This window comes from Eptatretus burgeri, chromosome 9 (genome assembly GCF_056783735.1).
Source record: "Eptatretus burgeri isolate ZD-2024b chromosome 9, Ebu_testis_v1, whole genome shotgun sequence".
NCBI classification, from domain to species: Eukaryota; Metazoa; Chordata; class Myxini; order Myxiniformes; family Myxinidae; genus Eptatretus; species Eptatretus burgeri.
This window is the reverse complement of record NC_140969.1, coordinates 56,337,990-56,356,565: the sequence shown is the minus strand read 5'-3', so window position 1 is coordinate 56,356,565 and position 18,576 is coordinate 56,337,990. Positions and strand designations below refer to the sequence as shown.

General features: G+C 41.6%; 1 protein-coding gene across 4 annotated transcripts in view; it reads left to right on the top strand.

Annotated features, from left to right (window-relative positions):
• The window catches only part of LOC147020159 (myomesin-1-like), a 218,611-nt gene that overhangs the window by 127,538 nt on the left and 72,497 nt on the right, over positions 1 to 18,576 (top strand). For all 4 annotated transcript variants that reach the window (XM_085895203.1, XM_085895202.1, XM_085895201.1 and 1 more), the window contains 4 exons: positions 11,083 to 11,209; positions 16,228 to 16,409; positions 17,128 to 17,242; positions 18,255 to 18,411. In XM_085895203.1, the coding sequence (XP_085751329.1) occupies positions 11,083 to 11,209; positions 16,228 to 16,409; positions 17,128 to 17,242; positions 18,255 to 18,411 (581 nt within the window). The remainder of the gene's footprint in view (positions 1 to 11,082; positions 11,210 to 16,227; positions 16,410 to 17,127; positions 17,243 to 18,254; positions 18,412 to 18,576) is intronic.

Here is an 18,576-nt window from a genome sequence, read left to right as displayed (position 1 = left end):
CTTTAACATCTTCAACCAAAATGAAGACTGCTTTAAGTCCCGATTTGAAATACGATGTGCTCTGAGATGTGGTGCTTCTTGCTGGCACTACAACAGAGTTTTAGTCGGATTTGATTCCACTAATTGAGCTCTCCGGTTGTCCCTCGGTCTACAACGGCCAACCTTCTATCGAGGTCTCCCATACAAGCACTGACTGCGATTGGCTCACTTAACATCCGAGATCTGACAGATTTGAACGTTTTGAAGCTAATAAACAGTTTAGGATAATAACTATATCACCATTAAATTGTCCAAAAAAAAAAACCCAGCCTGGCTCACTACTAACATTCAGCATTAGGGCAATCTAATCTATCTGTCCTGCCTCACCAGATCTACATGAAACTAATAAACTTTACATTATTCTTTCAAAATGCTCCCAATATTTCATTCATTGTGTTCTGCCGCCGAGTATATGAATAGCTGGCCAAGCTTTGGCCCGTTCAATACATTGCAAGGCCGGGGACATTAGTTCATCGTTTTAGCGTTTAGAAATGCTTGTTCTTCCACTCTTTACTACCATTTGGCAATAGGATTGAACAACTGTTACAATAAATGGACCATGCTGTTTTTCTTCATTGAGGTCGAAGCTCACGGGCGGGCTGGACAATGGAGGCTTACAACATTTGGAAAAGCAAAACACAGTTAACTCGAAGAACACTCGGGAGAGCGCAAACCTCTGCCAAACTTATTAGTTTACGTTTTTTATATCCCACTGATGGGACGGATCTAGATTCAGACCTGAACTAATATTTAATCGCCTTGTTCTTGTCACCTAAGTAACTCATCCACCAAGTTCCGTCCGAATCCGTCCCTAACTTTTTCAGATATCATGCTATATATGGTTTTCGCACAATCACTCAACGGTGAAGAATCACCTTAAAAATTATCAGATCCAGATCTGGATCTTCACCAAAATCGACTCGATTAGTCCTTGTCACACCTCCAACATCTCCACCAAGTTTCATCCGAATCTGTCCACAACTTTTTGAGACATCATGTAATATCGTTTTTAGGCCCATCTCTGAAAGGTGAAGAATCACTTAGAGATTAAATAAATCTCAAGGCCTTGTCACACCTTGACGATTTAGCCAGCGTATGCCGACGTATGAAAAAATTGGCGAATACGTTATGGGTAAGTTTTGTACACGTAAAAAGCATGCTGAAGCATGCTGGCTTACGTCGTAGTACGCTGAGTACGTCGACAAAATTTTAAGCATGCTCAAAAATTTTTGACGTGCTCGGCGTATGACTCACACGTTCCGCATACACTGGCCATAAGTTGTTTACATGTCCGCACGTTAATTGTAAGTTACTTATAAGTCGAAACACATCGAGGTAATGTTTAGCGTACCCAAAACTTATTTTAACCTATGAGTAACGTGCTTTGAACCTATGTGTAACGTATCTCCAACGCATATTGACGTCTTCCGGACGACCACAGAACTTACTGAACATGTTTCTAACTTACAGCTACCGTATAATGGCATATTGGCAGCGTTTAGGGGAATTGCTATATAAAAATGGGCTTCAGAGGAGGAACCCGTCAGTGTTCCAGACTCCATGTTTTTTTTTTTGTTCTGTTTTTTTTCTTCGGCATGACGGTGATGTTGACACTTTGTCTCGTGCGGTTATGATTTAAATTGTTGAGTGGCAGCCTATTAATAGGCTACGCCATGTGATCATCAGTGATACGCTGCCGCGCTCTGCATAAGTTAGACAGTCGTTGGGCATAGGTTGTGAACGCCGACAACACGCTAAGCATTCGTTGGTATAAGTTATCGAAATGTTCTGTGAACGTTACTAATACGTTATGCATATGTCCAACTCATTGTTATACGCCCAAAACTGAAAAAAAACATCAATAGTTCAGCATACGCCAGTGTTTTACATACATTTTGATACGTTGCCCTACGCTGGCTAAAACGTCAAGGTGTGATAGGGTCTTCATATCTGGATCCCAATTTGGATCTTCACTAAAATTTAAATAATTCTCCCTCGTGGCACACCCAACCTGTCCACCAAGTTTTGTCCGAATCCATTCATAACCTTTTGAGATATTGTGCTATAGATAATTTTTGGCCCCATCTTTCAATGCTGAAGATTCACTGAAAAAATTCTCAGATCCGGATTTGGATCTTCACCAGAATTAAGCATTGCTGTCCTTAGCCAGTCACCATGCATACCAAAAAAATTCAGATCAATTGCTTGAAAACTGTGGCCAAAAATAGTGACAAACACTCACAGACAAAGAAACAGAGAGACAAACGCTACAGACCAACATACTTGACGAAATTTTTTTTTTGCTAAGTCACAGACTGAGGGATGTGAAAACATAACCTCCATCCACCTTTGGTGGCGGAGGTAAACAGCCCAATGGTAAAAGGATGAGAGTGGGGCAGGATCGGCGAATCAGTTTAGTTAATACTGATCAGCAGGCTGGTAACTGTGGGCTGCACTAAACAGTCATTGTATACAATATTTACACCGAACATTTGATTTTATCATTTCAAAGCTGATAAGAGTTTAGTTAGCACCATGGGAAACGAGGTGCGAGCAAAAAACGTTTTTTCTCCTCCAAAAGGCTGAGATGGAAAACGGTTGTTGCATTGCATTTCCCATGGTTTTATAAAAAGACTTATCGACCTTTGGTTCATAAAGTATATTAATTGTTTATCTGGGCCAGCGACATCGACCGATGCTACCTTTCACAGATACGACAATTCCGTTGCACTATATGGAGTATATGGACTGTAAAACATTTGTATTCTCACAAGACTGTGCCCTCACAGGTAGGTTTGTACAGTGCTGTCACCATTTGAACTCAAATAGGACAAATACAGTCAAATTTCAACCTCTCAAGGCTGGCAGTTAAGCAGGGGGTAAAGCTTGTACTGGAATAACAACTGTCCAGGCCACAGAATGGTAGTAATGCTATCACAACTTTCTTATTTTCAAAAAGCCATGTCTGTCATAATGTACATTTTTGAACCACTGTATATGGTTTTGTGCAATGAAAATTAACTTTCTTTCCAATATCGAGCTGACGTTTCTTGTTTTCCATTGAAAGCATGGTCCATTGATTTGCTTTTAATTTCCCTTTTTGTGGCCATGAGGTTGGTGTTCTTCATAATTGCTTTCTTTCAACATAAAATAGCTTTCAATGTAAATTAGCATCTGTTATTCTGCTTTTCAATGCAAGAAGTAGTGAGAGTCCTTCAAAAATTTGTTTTCAAAATGTACACTCGTCTTTTTTTACAAAGGCGTGACACACGTACATATGTACATATCAAATTTCCAAATAAGCAAAAGAAATAATTTTGAGAAATCATCATCGTCATCGTCATCATCATCGTACCAATGCCATTACACTTATTCATTGCTTTGGTCCTTCCTTATGTGATGGTCAGTTCTGGTGTCAATGGTGGAAAATATTTACTGTTCCTTTACAGCTTTGATTATGGAGAAGCATCTCGGCATTATCAATTTACCATCAACTAACAACTCAGTCATAAGAGGCCATAAGTTAGCACTGTCAGTCATACAGCCATGGCTGCGAAAGACTTGAAGGTGATTATCCCCAGTCAGTATCTTCAGCAGAGTTGAATGCTGCTCTCAGTTTGTGTGTGAGGCATGAGGTAGTGCCACTTCCTGTTCAGACATCTCCATGGCTGTGGAGATTAAAACTTCCATTTGGTCTATGGCTCTAGATGTGTGGTACTGGGCTATTCACAACTTTTTTGTAAGTCATCTGTGCCTTTAGCCTTCAATGCATACCCACATATTTATGGGGAGAAACTGTGGTCAATGCAGAACTGATACTTTATCATAACCACCTGAAATAAATGCTCTGTTCGATATATGTATATATATATATATATATATATATATATATATATATATATATATATATATATATATATATATATATATATATATATATATATATATATATATATATATATATATATATATATATATATATATATATACATATACACACACAAGCCGGGAGGCAGCGATGGGTCACCGAGCATGGAAACTATAAGATATAGAGCAAAATGGGTGTCATATAGCGGATAGGGAATCACCTTAAGATTATGCATATCAAATCTCATCCAGTTCCATCTACTGATAACTACTCGGTATCCATTTGAATGAAAAGTACCGAAAATGCGGTTTGAAATCGGAAATCCCCAAAGTTCGAGGGGGTGCTGTGGGTGAACAAAGATCTAAATCGAAAATCCGGCTTGACTGTTTGTGCACAATGTATTCCAGACGATTTGTGTGAATTTTCATGACCATCCGACCATAACCCTAGGAGGAGTAGCATTTGGCGCGAAGGCACCTCCAGCTCTCGCATATTATCAATTTTTCCACTAATTGACCTTTGGCCCCTGTCCAAAGCGAAATTGGTCAATATGTCCTGAGGCAAAGTTGCAGTACTCATTGAGTACCATGAACCTGCAAAGTTTCATTCGTATCGATGCACTCACCTGGTCGCTTGGGGGCCTTCAATTTTCACCAATTTTCGCACATACCCTAATTGTAGGGGGCGCTGCGGGTAAAGTATTCCATATATCACAAAAACCAGAATATATTTGATAGAGCATCACATGTAGATCATTCATGCCAAATTTTATAACCCTACCTGGGATAATGGCTTTCTGAATTGATTTCGCGTGAACGGTATCGATTTTGAAGATTTTTCGGTTGTTGCTTGGGAACCAAAGGGTCCCGAGCAACCATCACAATTTCCAAACCACGAGGTCATAAGATGTACCTACCACCCGAGTTTGGTCAAAATCCGCCCACGTTTACTACCAATTATGCTGATGACAAACGACCAAACATCCAAACAAACAGACAGAATTACTGACAAAAAGGGTCACCTATTTTGGCGACCCTATATATATATATATATATATATATATATATATATATATATATATATATATATATATATATATATATATATATATATATATATATATATATATATGCTATGTGTATATATATATATATGTATATATATATATATGTATATATATATATGTATATATATATGTATATATATATGTATATATATATATGTATATATATATATGTATATATATATATGTATATATATATGTATATATATATATATACATATATATATACATATACTGTACATATATATATCGAAACAGGAGTGTGACGAGCACTCCCCTGATCTCCATTGAACATCGTCCCACACCAAATTCTCCACCTCCAATCCGGAGCTGTTGGCGTCACCTCCAATCCGGCCTTGTCTTTGCGACTCTGTCAAACAAACAAGGATTACATGGTCAGCGTCAGTTTCGCATCAAATGGAGCCCCCTATCCGAACTTTGGGCTTATTTGCCCTCATCAGGAAGGTATATCTCACCAATGATGACCACATTCGTCGTTGAAACAACAGACGCAACTCCTGACTGTTATGGTGCGCATCGCTGCGGATTAATTCTCACACGGTAAAACCGCATAATCCGCAAAGAACAACCATCCGTCTGCCACCCAGACAATTGTTCCCACGAATGCAAACCATTCAACCTCAAGGCACATGATGTGATCAGCGGGTAAATTGAAACATGGAGTGTTATGAAAACTCCTATCTCCATTGGACATAGTCCGACACCAAATGTAGACATGTGTGTATGTTTATATATATATATATATATATATATATATATATATATATATATATATATATATATATATATATATATATATATATATATATATATATATATATATATATTGTTACGGCTGTGGAAATTCGCATTGCACCATAAAGGGCCCGTAGGTGAGATATCTCCAAGTACATGTGCAGTTAGCCCAAACCCGTTGTATAGAGGGAATTTATGTGATTCATCCGGGCTGCGATCCATTGAGTTCGGCGTTTTTTCTGTTCTATCTTTATTTTGAACCAACCACGTCTCAACCGCCATCACACAACAACCACCTTAACCACCACGCCAGCCATCGTCACCAACTACAACCATGCTCCAACCCTCAGACAACAACAACAACAACAACAACAACAACGCCAACAGCCACGACCTTGACCTTCACATCTCAATCCCGCAAACATCGCATCACCGCCATTCCCAACGGCACCATAACCATCAACCACCACCGAAAACCCTCCACCACCTTCACTTCTCTCCTTCTACGGTCAATCCCGCACCACCTGTGAACACTGAACGTCGGGCTGTCTCGAGCCCGTTCGGCGATTGGTGCCGAGCGCACTGAGCCGCGAGCGCAAATAGCGGCCTTTCCGAGGGAAAATTCGGATCAAGAACGCTACACGCCCACTTCTCCTCCATCCAATTAGCAAGCGTGGGGCGGCTTGGCCCTGCCTCCAGGAGCGTCTGTGTGAAATCGATATATGCAAATTCTAGGATCAGGGGAGGTTCACGCCCCCGTTTCCTCCGACCAATGGGCGAGCGTGGCTCCGCCCCCGAGGTCATCCTGATCCGAATATTTGCATATTAGCTGCTCCTGCCAGCCTATAAAACGGCGAGCGCAAAGCGAATCGTGGCAGAGTGAGTCAGTGTTGGTTGGAGAGTGGAAGAGAGCCGGGGGAAGAGAGAGTTGGGTTCTGGAGTCGGCTGAGAAGAGTTGTGGGAAGAGGAAAAGGAGCTCGAGTCCGAGGCGAGAAGGACGGCGGTCGGCAACGAGATCACGGTGTGGGATCGCTCGTCGCGGGACCCAAACCAGCCAGCCATTCTCCTCCCCCAGAGCATCAACAATTCCCCTTTCCCCCACGCTGAGATAGTGCAAAAAGGGGGCCCCGTTTCCACCCCACTCCAAACGTAGTGCCAACGAAACCCGCCAAGGAGCACGGAATCGGGGCACAGCCACGCGGCACATCTGCGGCTTGCCCGCCAACACATCACGAGGACGCGGGTAGGACCCCCCCCCCCCCAGTCTCGCGGACCTGGCCGCTCCTCCAGGTCACGCGCACAATTGGCCTACAGGCCTGTCTGCCCCCTTGTCTCTGAGGGTGGCTTCTTTCCTTTGCTTTTGTGTAAATGTGTGTTGGCGCCGTCTGTAAAGTAGAACTGTATAAGTGTTGCCGTGTGTGCACGTAGTCGGTGGTAACTCTGCGTCGTTGTTGCTTTTGTTTTGGTTGCTATATGTGCATTTTGATTGTATGGCTGTATATTTGTGCTTTCCTTGTGCTGGGAAATAAATGTGCGTTGTGTGAACTGTTTTCCCGTTTCGCTTCGTCTTTTCTTTATTGACCCTCCATCCTTCTTCACCTAAAGGGTTCGTAGTGGGTGCAAAACGCCCTGTAAATAATCTGAACCGTCGAGGTCGATGATAACACCGCTCGGTTATCCCGATAGTATGGAACGGGCTGCCCAAGCGGCTCGTGTCCGGAGTCGACCTGCGGCGAGGTACGATCGCCCGGTTTACCATCCACGTGGGTACTTAGGAAAGTCGAGTTTGGCGAATAACCCTATCCTTCGCGGGTGGCCGATTGGCACGATTGTGGTGAGGTCGAAAGGCCCGCCCGTGACTGGCTCCGGGCGATAGTTCCCCTAGGGTCACGACTGAATTGTCCGTCCGGTGGGCGACGCAGTCGCGATTCGAGTTACGTGGCCATCTGCATGCCGTCGGGCGCAAATTCGCAACAATATATATATATATATATATATATATATATATATATATATATATATATATATATATATATATATATATATATATATATAGGGGCGGAGCCAGCCTGGGGTGAAGCTTCAAAGGTGAAAGGGGGAAGGCGCCGATTTCGGGTGGCGAAGCCTACAGCGGCTTCTCCCCTCGGGGCTTTAAAAAGCCATGTTGGGATGCCGACAGGGAAGTTGGTGGTGGAGCAGTTGGTGGTGATGCTGGCGAGCGGAGGTGGTTGTTCGACGGGTCGTTCCCCGGTTGGGCCTGGAGTCGTTGGAGCTTGTGGCAGCATCGGAGCGTGGGGGTCCGGGCAGACAGCCCTGATACGGTCGGGCGACGCCGAGGAGTGAACGGGGTCGAGAGGAGCATCAACTCTGAAAGAGCAAGGGGCCCGTTCGCTCCTCTGAAGCATCGCCGACCAGGCTCGCCAAAAAGGGGCCGTGACGAAGCCGGGCCACCGAGGCCGACCGAGCTGCTCGTCAAGCCGCCCAAGCGACTGGCGCATTTGCGACGCACCACACCAAGGGTCGCCGATCCGAAGACCATCGAGTCGTCACCAGGGCGGCGAGGTAACCTGCCCGGCCTCTCGGCGCCTTTCGGTCATCCCAGTTCTGAGGAATATTAAAGGCTTACGAGCCCGTGTCTTTTCTTTCTTGGGTTTTTGTATGAAAGTCTGTGGTGCCTTGTCTCTAAGTAGAATTGTTAGTAAGTACGTGCTTGTACATTCCAAATAGAACTCGGCTGTATGTTTTTGCTCGTGTCTTGTCCCCACCCCCTCATTCATCGACTGCATGCCGACTGCAAATTAATGCCCCCATTGTTGAACGTGAACCTGCTCGTTGCGTCCCTTTCCTGTATTGACTGCCATGGCATGTATCGGGAATTAACTGGCTATTAAGGCCGATAAATAAAAGTGATCATTTGGTCCGACGGGATTTGGCGATTTAAAACCGCTCGGCTTCGCACACGAAACGAGCACGCTTAAGCGGCTCGTTTTTGTACAAGTCCCGTCGAGGTATAAACTCCCGGTATTTCTGTCCGCGCGAATAATTAGGTACATCGATAATTCAGCGATCCACCCTGTAGCGCGTGGACAAAATAATTGGCTAGTTGATGATGCGTTAAGGCTTCCGTGACTGGATTTCGGGTTTGCTCCGGAAAGTCACGACTGGATTATGGCCTTCGATGGGCGTGCGACCGCGATTTGGCGAGAATGGACGTCCGCAAGCCGAACGCGGCGGATTCCCGTAACAATGTCATCAATATTACAAATACATTTGTACAAAGGAAATGTTTGTATTATGATTGGTATAAATCGTGACTACACAGCAAATCTGTAATGTAAATCTCTGTTACGACATCTGGAGAGGCGAGCATAGTGAGCCAATCCATGCTAGTTTTACATAAGAGGGGGGGGGGGAAATCAAAACACTCAAACAGAGCTTGGGACGTGTACTTTAACCCCACGACCAAAGTACGCAGTCCAACAAGACTGTCCCAGGAACATGCACTTGCACCTCAGCCCGAAGGCTGAAGCACATGATCAATCAAACACAAATATTCTAACCCTGAAGTGCCAGAATGCATGGTTATACAATTGGACCACTCTTCAATCAGAGTAGGCCCCCATGTCTTATGGCTCTGCGTTTTTTTGTTTGTTTGTATTTTAATCAAAAAAAGGTAAAAATATAATCAAAACATTAAAACAGCTTGAGATGCACACCAGACCCCCACGGCCAAGGTACACAGTCCAAACAGTCTCGTGAGCATACACATGCACCTCACCCCAAAGGCTGAAGTCCATGGTCAATCAAACACACACATCCTAACCCGGAAGGGCCAAAATGCATGATCATGCAATTGGTGCACTTCGCAATCAGAGTTGTCAGCATGGAGTTTAAGCTCCTCCCTGGAGTGAACTGGACAAACCCTATAACACATTAATTCGAGATCAGACCCCATTTCACGAGTGGGTACCAGGAAGCAAGTGTCACACCAGTTATTGCTGCATACATCCTGACCAACAGGAAATACCTGTGACATATTTAACTGACTGTGGTCTACAAAATAGTTCTGGCAGTAGCCAGGAACATTTTAAATTAAAAACATGCACTTCTGGCAAAACAGTTGCATCGGTTCCACCTATTATTCATGAGTTTAGCAGAGCTGCATCCCCCTACATCTCCTTAGGGTTCTACCGCAGCCAATACTGGGAAGATAATTTAATTCTCAATGTTATAGACTAATCCAATCCGGATAGGCTCCACCTACTAGGCTTGAGCAGATGTTCCATCTCTTGGGTGTACTGGTCTATCAAATTGAGATTTAAATTATTTTCTCGGTATTGGCTGCAGTACAATCCCACGGAGTTGAAAGGGGCTGTAGCTCTCATAAGCTCATGCCTAATAGGCGGAACATATGCAACTGTTTAGCCAGAATATCCTTTTTTAATTTAAATTTCCTGGCTGCTCCCAGAACTGTTTTGTGTACCACAGACAGGTTCATGTGTGGCAGGCATTTCCTGTTGATTAGGATGCATACAGCAATAACTAGTGTGGCACATGCTTTCTGGTACCTACTACAGTAATGGGGTCTGATCTCAATATATGTATACAGTACAAAAAAGCTAAAGTATGGCTTATATTATCGTTTGTTTGCTCATCCCTCACAGATTTTTTTTAAAATTTAATTTAATTTTTTTGTGTGTGTACAAAATAGAAAGGGGAACACCTGAGAAACCCCTGATCTAATCTGCAGCGGGAGGAGATGCTGCCCTTACGGCTTAGCCTCCCATTTGCTGAAGCTGATGAGACCCAGGTTTTAGAATTCATTGTGTCCATGGGGATAAGGTGGAATGGGAGAATTCTGGCTTGCATTGAAAATAAGAATTACATGGTGTTATGCACATGCTTACCATGCCATGTGAAAACTGACTCGTGCCAATAAAGGACTTGCATAGGCAGAGCACTCTCAGGAAATGTCTGCTTAATGAGTGTTGAGATAATCATCTATTGTTTCACCTTCGTTTTTTCTTCTCAAACATTTTAAAATGAAGCTGCTCTTTTTTTTTTTGTTAACTTCTGATTATCTACATTTATATAAAACAAGTAAAAAGTTTCTCATCGCACAAAGTCATACTGGAATTATAAGCTGCTTACCGTCATGAAAATTATGCATTGTGCTTTCATGCCAACAAAGATAATCACACAAAATTCTTGTACACAGTTGCTTACAAAGATAGTCTCATTAATCTTTTGAAAAAAAAATTCCAACTGCCGCTTAATAAATTATGTAACACTTGTTTGTGGGTAGTAGTTCATTTAGCGATAGTAATTGTCTAACGTGACCTCTTTGTCCTTGCAGGTTCATGATTTGAAAGAAGGTGCGCAGTACAAGTTCCATATAAGGGCAGGGAACATCGCCGGGGTTGGTTCCACATCTGATGCAAGCGACACGTTCACTTGTGAAGAATGGAAGTTCCCCGAACCAGGTGGTTAAAATTCCTGTAGCCTTGGATAACATCGTAGGAGAAAGCTAAAACAAGGCAAAACGACATGAAACTTCAGAATTGTTTTTGAAAGTCTCTTCAAAAGCTGTAAATTTTATTACCCACCATATTGTAAATGAAAATTTTGGAGACCAATACATGTTATAGGTCACCCGCAACTCCGACAGGATAGGTCAAAGGTGGAAAACGCGTTTGAACTGTCTTGTTAACGTTTGAATCCCGACCCAACTATGAAGTGTCATGCTGGTATTTCACAGGCAGGGCGTTGCATGAATGAGTGCACTCTGCCACAATGGCTGTTCAGCCAGGGTCCCATCTTTCAACATTTCCTAATAGTTGACATTAAAGATCCCCTTGAAAGAGTAGGGTATTGCATACTTGCACTTTGGCTAAATTACAATTTCCTGTCTTGTCTACTATCATGGGGAAGGCAATGGCAAACCACCCAGTAGACTCACTTGCCATATAACTGCTTCTGCAACACCTGAAAATGCTCCTGAAAATTAGCCAGGGTGCCATAACTAACTTATCAACATCACCCCAACTATCATTAGGCAAATACAATGTGTAAAAATTGTGATAAATATTATTATTATTACTGAAATTATTATTATTGGCTTAAAATCTTTGTGTACACCCAGAAACAGCCACTTGCTGTCAATGACTTCATTACTTTTGATCTCTTCAAGGCTGGCGTCCTTCGAGGTAGCATCCTGGGACCAATTCTCTTCCTGCTTTACATAAATAATCTTTCTGCTTTCCTGGACAACCATCTGTTCCTTTAGTGGATGATTCCATTTTATGCTATAAAGTATTTCATGTCAGCAACAGAAAGATTAAGCAGCATCTCCATATGCTGATTTCAGAAAGTTCAAGATGTCTTCAACACCTTTCAATTTGATAACCACACAGACGAGTTCCAAATATTTCCCCCACCTCTTGGGAAATACTGCTAAGCATGTCCTTCCAGCCTCTTTTACAACCAAGGTCAAGAAGAACAACGTTGTCTATCGCTATCTTATGTGAGGTTTGCTGAGCAGAGTTTTGCAGCCCTTCGTCTAAACTTGGAAACATTGAGCAGTCCAGCTTTCCACTATCAATGTGTTATCTTTCCTCAATCTTTCAAGCAGCTTTATTTTGAGCAAAATTATTCTACAAAAAACATAACAATGCATAATTATAATAATTATACTTATAATAGACTATATGTTGATGAACAAGATTATCATGGAGGAGTGCAGAAATAGAAAGATGCATGGATTGACGACAAGAAAGCCTTAGATCGTGTATCCCATGGCTGGATTGAAAAGGCTGTATATCTTCAAGCTCCAGCTAACAGTACAGGCATTCATAAAGGAATCATTGCAGAGATGGGAAACAAATTGAACACGATATCATCCATTTTGCTTGTTGCAAAGAGAAGGGATAAGGATGAAGAGCAGCACATACCAGGGAAATCGGTCACCATTCTGTTTATCCATTGCACCGCCCTAGCAGATATTTCAATGACAATGACGGTGGATATAAAACAAAGAATCACAAGCGACACTGACCTCAAATTGGATGATTTGAAATTATATGCCAAGAACAAATCACATCTCCGTGATGAACTAGTCATCGTCAGCCAGTTCAGCAAAACATTGAATGGAATTTTGTTTGGACAAAAATAGCTCTCAGTGAGCTGGAATATGAGGTGACATTTATATATAATAAATAAGTATGCAAAAAGAGATTGATGGAATATAAGATGCCAAGATGAGAAAGAGGATAAGAAAAGATTATGATAGAATAATTTGACTAGTTTTGCAAAGGTGGCTGAATTTTATGAACAATACCATTGCAATCAATACACTGGCAATAGCAGTCATCAAATATAATGTTGGTGTCATTAATTGGTCACTATTTAGTTTCAGGTAGATTTTGATTAACCAAGAAAGCTGATAAGCTGCCATAGAATGCATCGCCTGCAAGCATACTGCATGTCAACTATCTTTGTCTGCTAAGACAATTTAATGTGACAGAGGGATGTTGCAGCAAGATATGACCTACAAGATTCTCATTGTGGATATAGTTACATATCTGCAAAGCTCTCAACTGGAATACACACAACTACTGCGATCAGACAAGGCCCGTAATACTAAGTGTTCTATCTTAAAAGGGAACCCAAATGCTCAGACCACCTCGACACTAATATATCCCTTGATACCCTACAAAATAAATATGATGCATCTTTTTCCGATTTCTGAATTATAAAGTAGGTAAATTTGCAATTGATAGTCAAAATCTTCTACTTCAGAAAGCCGTGATGTCACACCTAGGAAGTTGACCACCAGATCCGTACTGTGTACAGGTTACATCGCAGTACAATTTAACTTATACGGCAAATACTTTTCGATTTTCCACCAATTTGACGAGTTGATGCATCCTTTGTGGTTGTAGTCATACAAACCGAGATGGTTCATGCTACAAATGGCCGAAACACCCTAAATTTGCCAGAAATTGGATGAGGTTTGTCTGAAATACCCGTGTGGATCGGGCCAACAAAATGGTTGCTTTTGTGCTCAGAACATGTTACAGAGCACTGTTATGAAACAACAGAGAAACAGAAATGGCTCGAGCCTGTGGTTATCTGCCATGATTGAGAGATCCACAATACCCACCACTATCCCACACCCCCCCCTCCACCATCAATCATCACCCCACAATACCCACCACCATCCCACACTCCCCTCCCCCCTCCTCCCCCTCCACAATCCCCCATCCATTGGGGATGGACATCAGCACCTCACAGGCATGACGGTGGGACACGGCATGGACACAAATGGCATCCGGGAAAAGTATGAAACAAGACAATCCTGTAACATACAAGACACCTGGTCAGCCTGCGACAATGGGAAAAAGCATTCATCACCAATTTTGTCCGTGGTGACTGTGCTGTCGGGCGATGATGGGTATTTCTGCTTGAGTAATATATATATATATATATATATATATATATATATATATATATATATATATATATATATATATATATATATATATATATATATATATATATATATATCTTCTCCTCTTCTTCTTCTTTCAGCTGCTCCCGTTCGGGGTCACCACAGCGGATCATCCGTATGATCCGCATTGTGATTTGGCACGTTTTACGCCGGATGCCCTTCCTGACGCAACCCTGGTCGCCTCTTACGAAACAAAAGCTTTCAAGATTATTGGAATTTCCTATAATAATGTTGAGTCCAGGTCTATCACTGTGCCACTGCAAACAGGTTGGTTGTCTCTCGTTTTTCTACTGCCTTCTTTCTGGCCTTGCACCCTCAACTCTTTCCGTGCCCCCCCCCCCCTCCACTCCAATCGCCTTCTTCTTAAACTACTGGAATCCAGAATCACTGCTCACCTCTGCTTTTTCGTTCCTCTTTTTTCCCACCTGTGGAACCAACTTTGACATTCTCTTCAATCTTATTCTTCCCTCCAGGTCTTAAAGACAGCTGTTCACTACCATCTCAGATTGTCCCCAATCCAAAACCATGTTCTATTTTTTACCCTCGTTTATACCCCAGCATAGTTTATCTTCTTTCCAAAATTTTCATCTTCCCTCCTGAGAGTTTCCTTCTGTATCCATGTTGTCCACCTTATGCATCCTCTGCTACCCCTCATTCCTACCCATACCTATTGTTTATTCAAGTCTGCCTCCATCTTGACCTTCAACTCTGCTGTTGGTGTTTTTCTCAACTGCTCCATTAAGTGTACTAATTTGAGCTCTTCCATGAGCCTCGACTATGTTTACCAAAATTTTTTTATCACACATAAGGAAAGGAAGGTTTTTCCAACTCAACGGTGTATTTACCAAAATAAAATTCTGTGTTGAGGTCAATAAGGCACAACCCAAAAATAGAATAACTTGTTTGCATGTGACTAGAATTGTTGGTGGTACCTGAGTTGATAACAGGTGTAGGGATTATAACAAAATAATCCAGGGCAACTTGGAATTTGATAAAACATTAGATGCAGAGGCATTGCCTCATAAAAGTTGAGGTGGAAAAGGTGGTCAAGACAGGGACAAGGTGGTGTATTTAGCTTGATACATTGACGTTGAGAGAGTCGCCAGAGAGGACAAGATGGTACTCAGTCAATATTATTCGCAAATTAACTCAATAATTACACTCTTTGTAATTATTGTGTTACGATTTTGATGATTAAGCAATGCGACATTTAGCAGGGCGATAGGTTAAATGGAAGCCATTAAGACGGTCACAGAACCCGAGAGCTCTCTCTTTGCCTGAATTATGGTTTTCATTTCAGGCCACCTGTCTATACACCTGCCCACAGATGGTCTACTACTATTAACGTGTGTGTGTGTGTGTGTGTGTGTGTGTGTGTGTGTGTGTGTGTGTGTGTGTGTGTGTGTGTGTGTGTGTGTGTGTGTGTGTGTGTGTGTGTGTGTGTCAGTTTTATATATATATATATATATATATATATATATATATATATATATATATATATATATGCATATTTTATTATTATTTTAATCCATTACTCAGCATTTGAAATAAAGTTTTTCATGAAACGCATGTTTCTCGCATCAGTCACCATACTTGCTCCAACAATGAATTCCATAATATATTTTATTGATGATAAAGAAGTCGGATTACTATTCATGCCATCTGTGAAATCAAGTTACAGGTATATGGTCATATTGAAGGCCAAGTTTTGGTATAACTCTTCCAAGAGTATAATGGTGCATTCTCTCACCCTCAAAACCATTGATATTTCTGTCTGACTGCTGAGGCATACTGGCTGGAGTAATTCAGATGTTTGTTTGTTTTCTTCACATTTTTAAAATGTACGTTTCATGTCAAGTGTCCAGGTATAGAAGTACATCATTTGTAATATACAGCGTCGTATATTTTGCCATATGATTGTCGCATCATAATGTATAATTGGAATGAAAAAGCTCGATTTACTGCCTGACTTTAAGCATGTTTCTCCAACAGGCCCTCCATATGATGTCACCTTCACTGAAGTTAGAAATGACTCTGTAGTGGTTTTGTGGAAGCCACCTGTGTACAACGGCGAAAGCCCGGTCAGCGGCTACCATGTGGAAATGACCGATGAGCCCAGCTTGGGCCAGTGGAAACGTGTCACTGCAAAGTCTATCAACAAAAAGTACTTTAAGGTAGTTGCACATTGGTAATCGTGGCGGTTTGGTCGAGCGATTAAACACTTGCTTCTTTCTCTGCTGGCTGGTGTTGGTTTAATTCCCATTGCTGCTCAATTTTGCCAATCTGAACTTTCCAAGCATGGCAAACATGCCAAACACCCCTTAACAGGGGTTGAAAGAGAGCATTGTCCTTCATTGACTGACCTAGGCTGGATTGAAGTTTTCAGGTTGCTCCTTGGTGTCAAATCTGGAATTCAGTGCTGGCTCATGCTTTTGAGGTTTGCACAACGTAGAGAAAATTAATGTATTATCGACATCAGTTTTACTGCCTTGAAACAGCAAAACTTTTCAGTTTGCAGGCAAGAGAAATGAATGACCCAAGCTTTATCTTGTAATATAATGGTGTCAGGATCTAGATTTGATTTGCTGTCCAAGTATATTTATACTTCAAGGATTTTTAAAAATTATTTTCTTTATTCCCTTATGGGATGGTGTGTCGTGTTTCTTATACGCAGCATTTATCACCCTTCCAAAGTTGCAAATGAGCTTTTTAACCTCTGTAATCCTATATGAATGGTTCACCCATGATAGTACTTGAAATGGCTTTCTGGGATTTTGAATTGGCAATGACAAAGGAAGGTTGATGATGTGCAAAGCCAGCATGTTGTGTGACATTAACGAATTAACTTTACATGTTTATCACCTTTCTTTGGTTTCCTTTGCTGCTGTGTAGGTCACAGGTTTACAGGAGGGAAACACTTACCGCTTTCGGATCTGCGCAGAGAACCAATCTGGCACCGGCTGGCCTTCTCTCCCCAGTGAGCCAGTGAAGGCTGTTACACCTGCAGGTGTGTCTGTATGACAGTAAGGATAATGGAATCACAATCCTTAACCGCACAAGCAAAGAGACATTTAACTTTACCTTCAACATGATGAATTTCACCTGATCACTTGGGCACAATGAGTGAGGAATTTTACTTTAAAGCTCTTCTGAAAGCCAAGGCCCAAGAAAGACCTAAGCTTTATGTTGTATTGGTTTAAACTTGTGGTTGAAAAAGCCCTGCTGGAAAATGAGGTTCCTAAATTGGTAAAATTAGCTTCAATTTTTTTGGATGATGGAGGAGTAATTGGACAACTTTGGAAGAAATATGTTGAATTTTGGTTTTCTCGGGAGTATCATTTCCTTCCAGCATTTATAACATGTCCAACTGCAGAAAATTTCCAATTACAAATCTGTTAAAGATTGGAATTAAGAGTTCTTACTTCTGAAGCAAATGTTTGGAATTTAGAGGTCTGAAGCAAAATACAATTGATCAAAGTGAGTTTGAAAACAAGAATTTCCCCCCAAAACGCCAGTCATGAGGGCAAGTCAAAAGGTTTAGCTTTTTGTTGAATCCCGGCTTAAGAGCCAAAAATGTGATTTATTTTATTTTATTTTATTTTTTACCAAAGTCAAAAGCTCACCTACCGCCATGAAGCATGTAACAATGGATGGACGTGGTAGAATTCTGGGCTGATTCACTGGTGCAGCATTATACTGATTATTTTGAGGATGGAGTGGGGGGGGGGAGACTTTTACTTCTGCTTGTGTTTATTATGTAATGCTTGTCTGAGGAGCTGAATTGAAAACATTTAGATGAATAAAGGGAACAGAAGACTGAAGAATATCACAGAAAATGGAGAATATCGGAGTATGGCAATAGTTGGGGAAAGACATGAAAGGGGGTTTAGAGGAAATAGGAATAAGGTGACACCAAAAAAAGAGACATTTGTGAGAGATTGGGGTGGGGGGGGGGCAAAATCCATGATTTTGTGCTTATCGGAAATAGATTGCCCATAATTTATTTGTGGTGGTTGCAGGTTCACACGATGTTAAGCTGAATGTTGACGACGAAGGGAATATCTTCTTGCAGTTGGAATGTCCGAATGCAACACCGGACTCAGAGTGCTACTGGTTCAAAAGCTATGATGAACTTCCGGCAACATCACATCTATCTCCTGAGACTAAAGACAATGTGTAAGAGAAGGGGTGACATCACAATAACCTCTCAGAGACCATGATGGTCCATTGTCAGCATACGTATGAAATGTAATTGGAGAGAGAGCGATCAATAAGTGAATTTTTTGTGCTTTCTGAAGCTCCAGGTATACCTAATAATCCTGAGTTGTAATTGTAAATTTA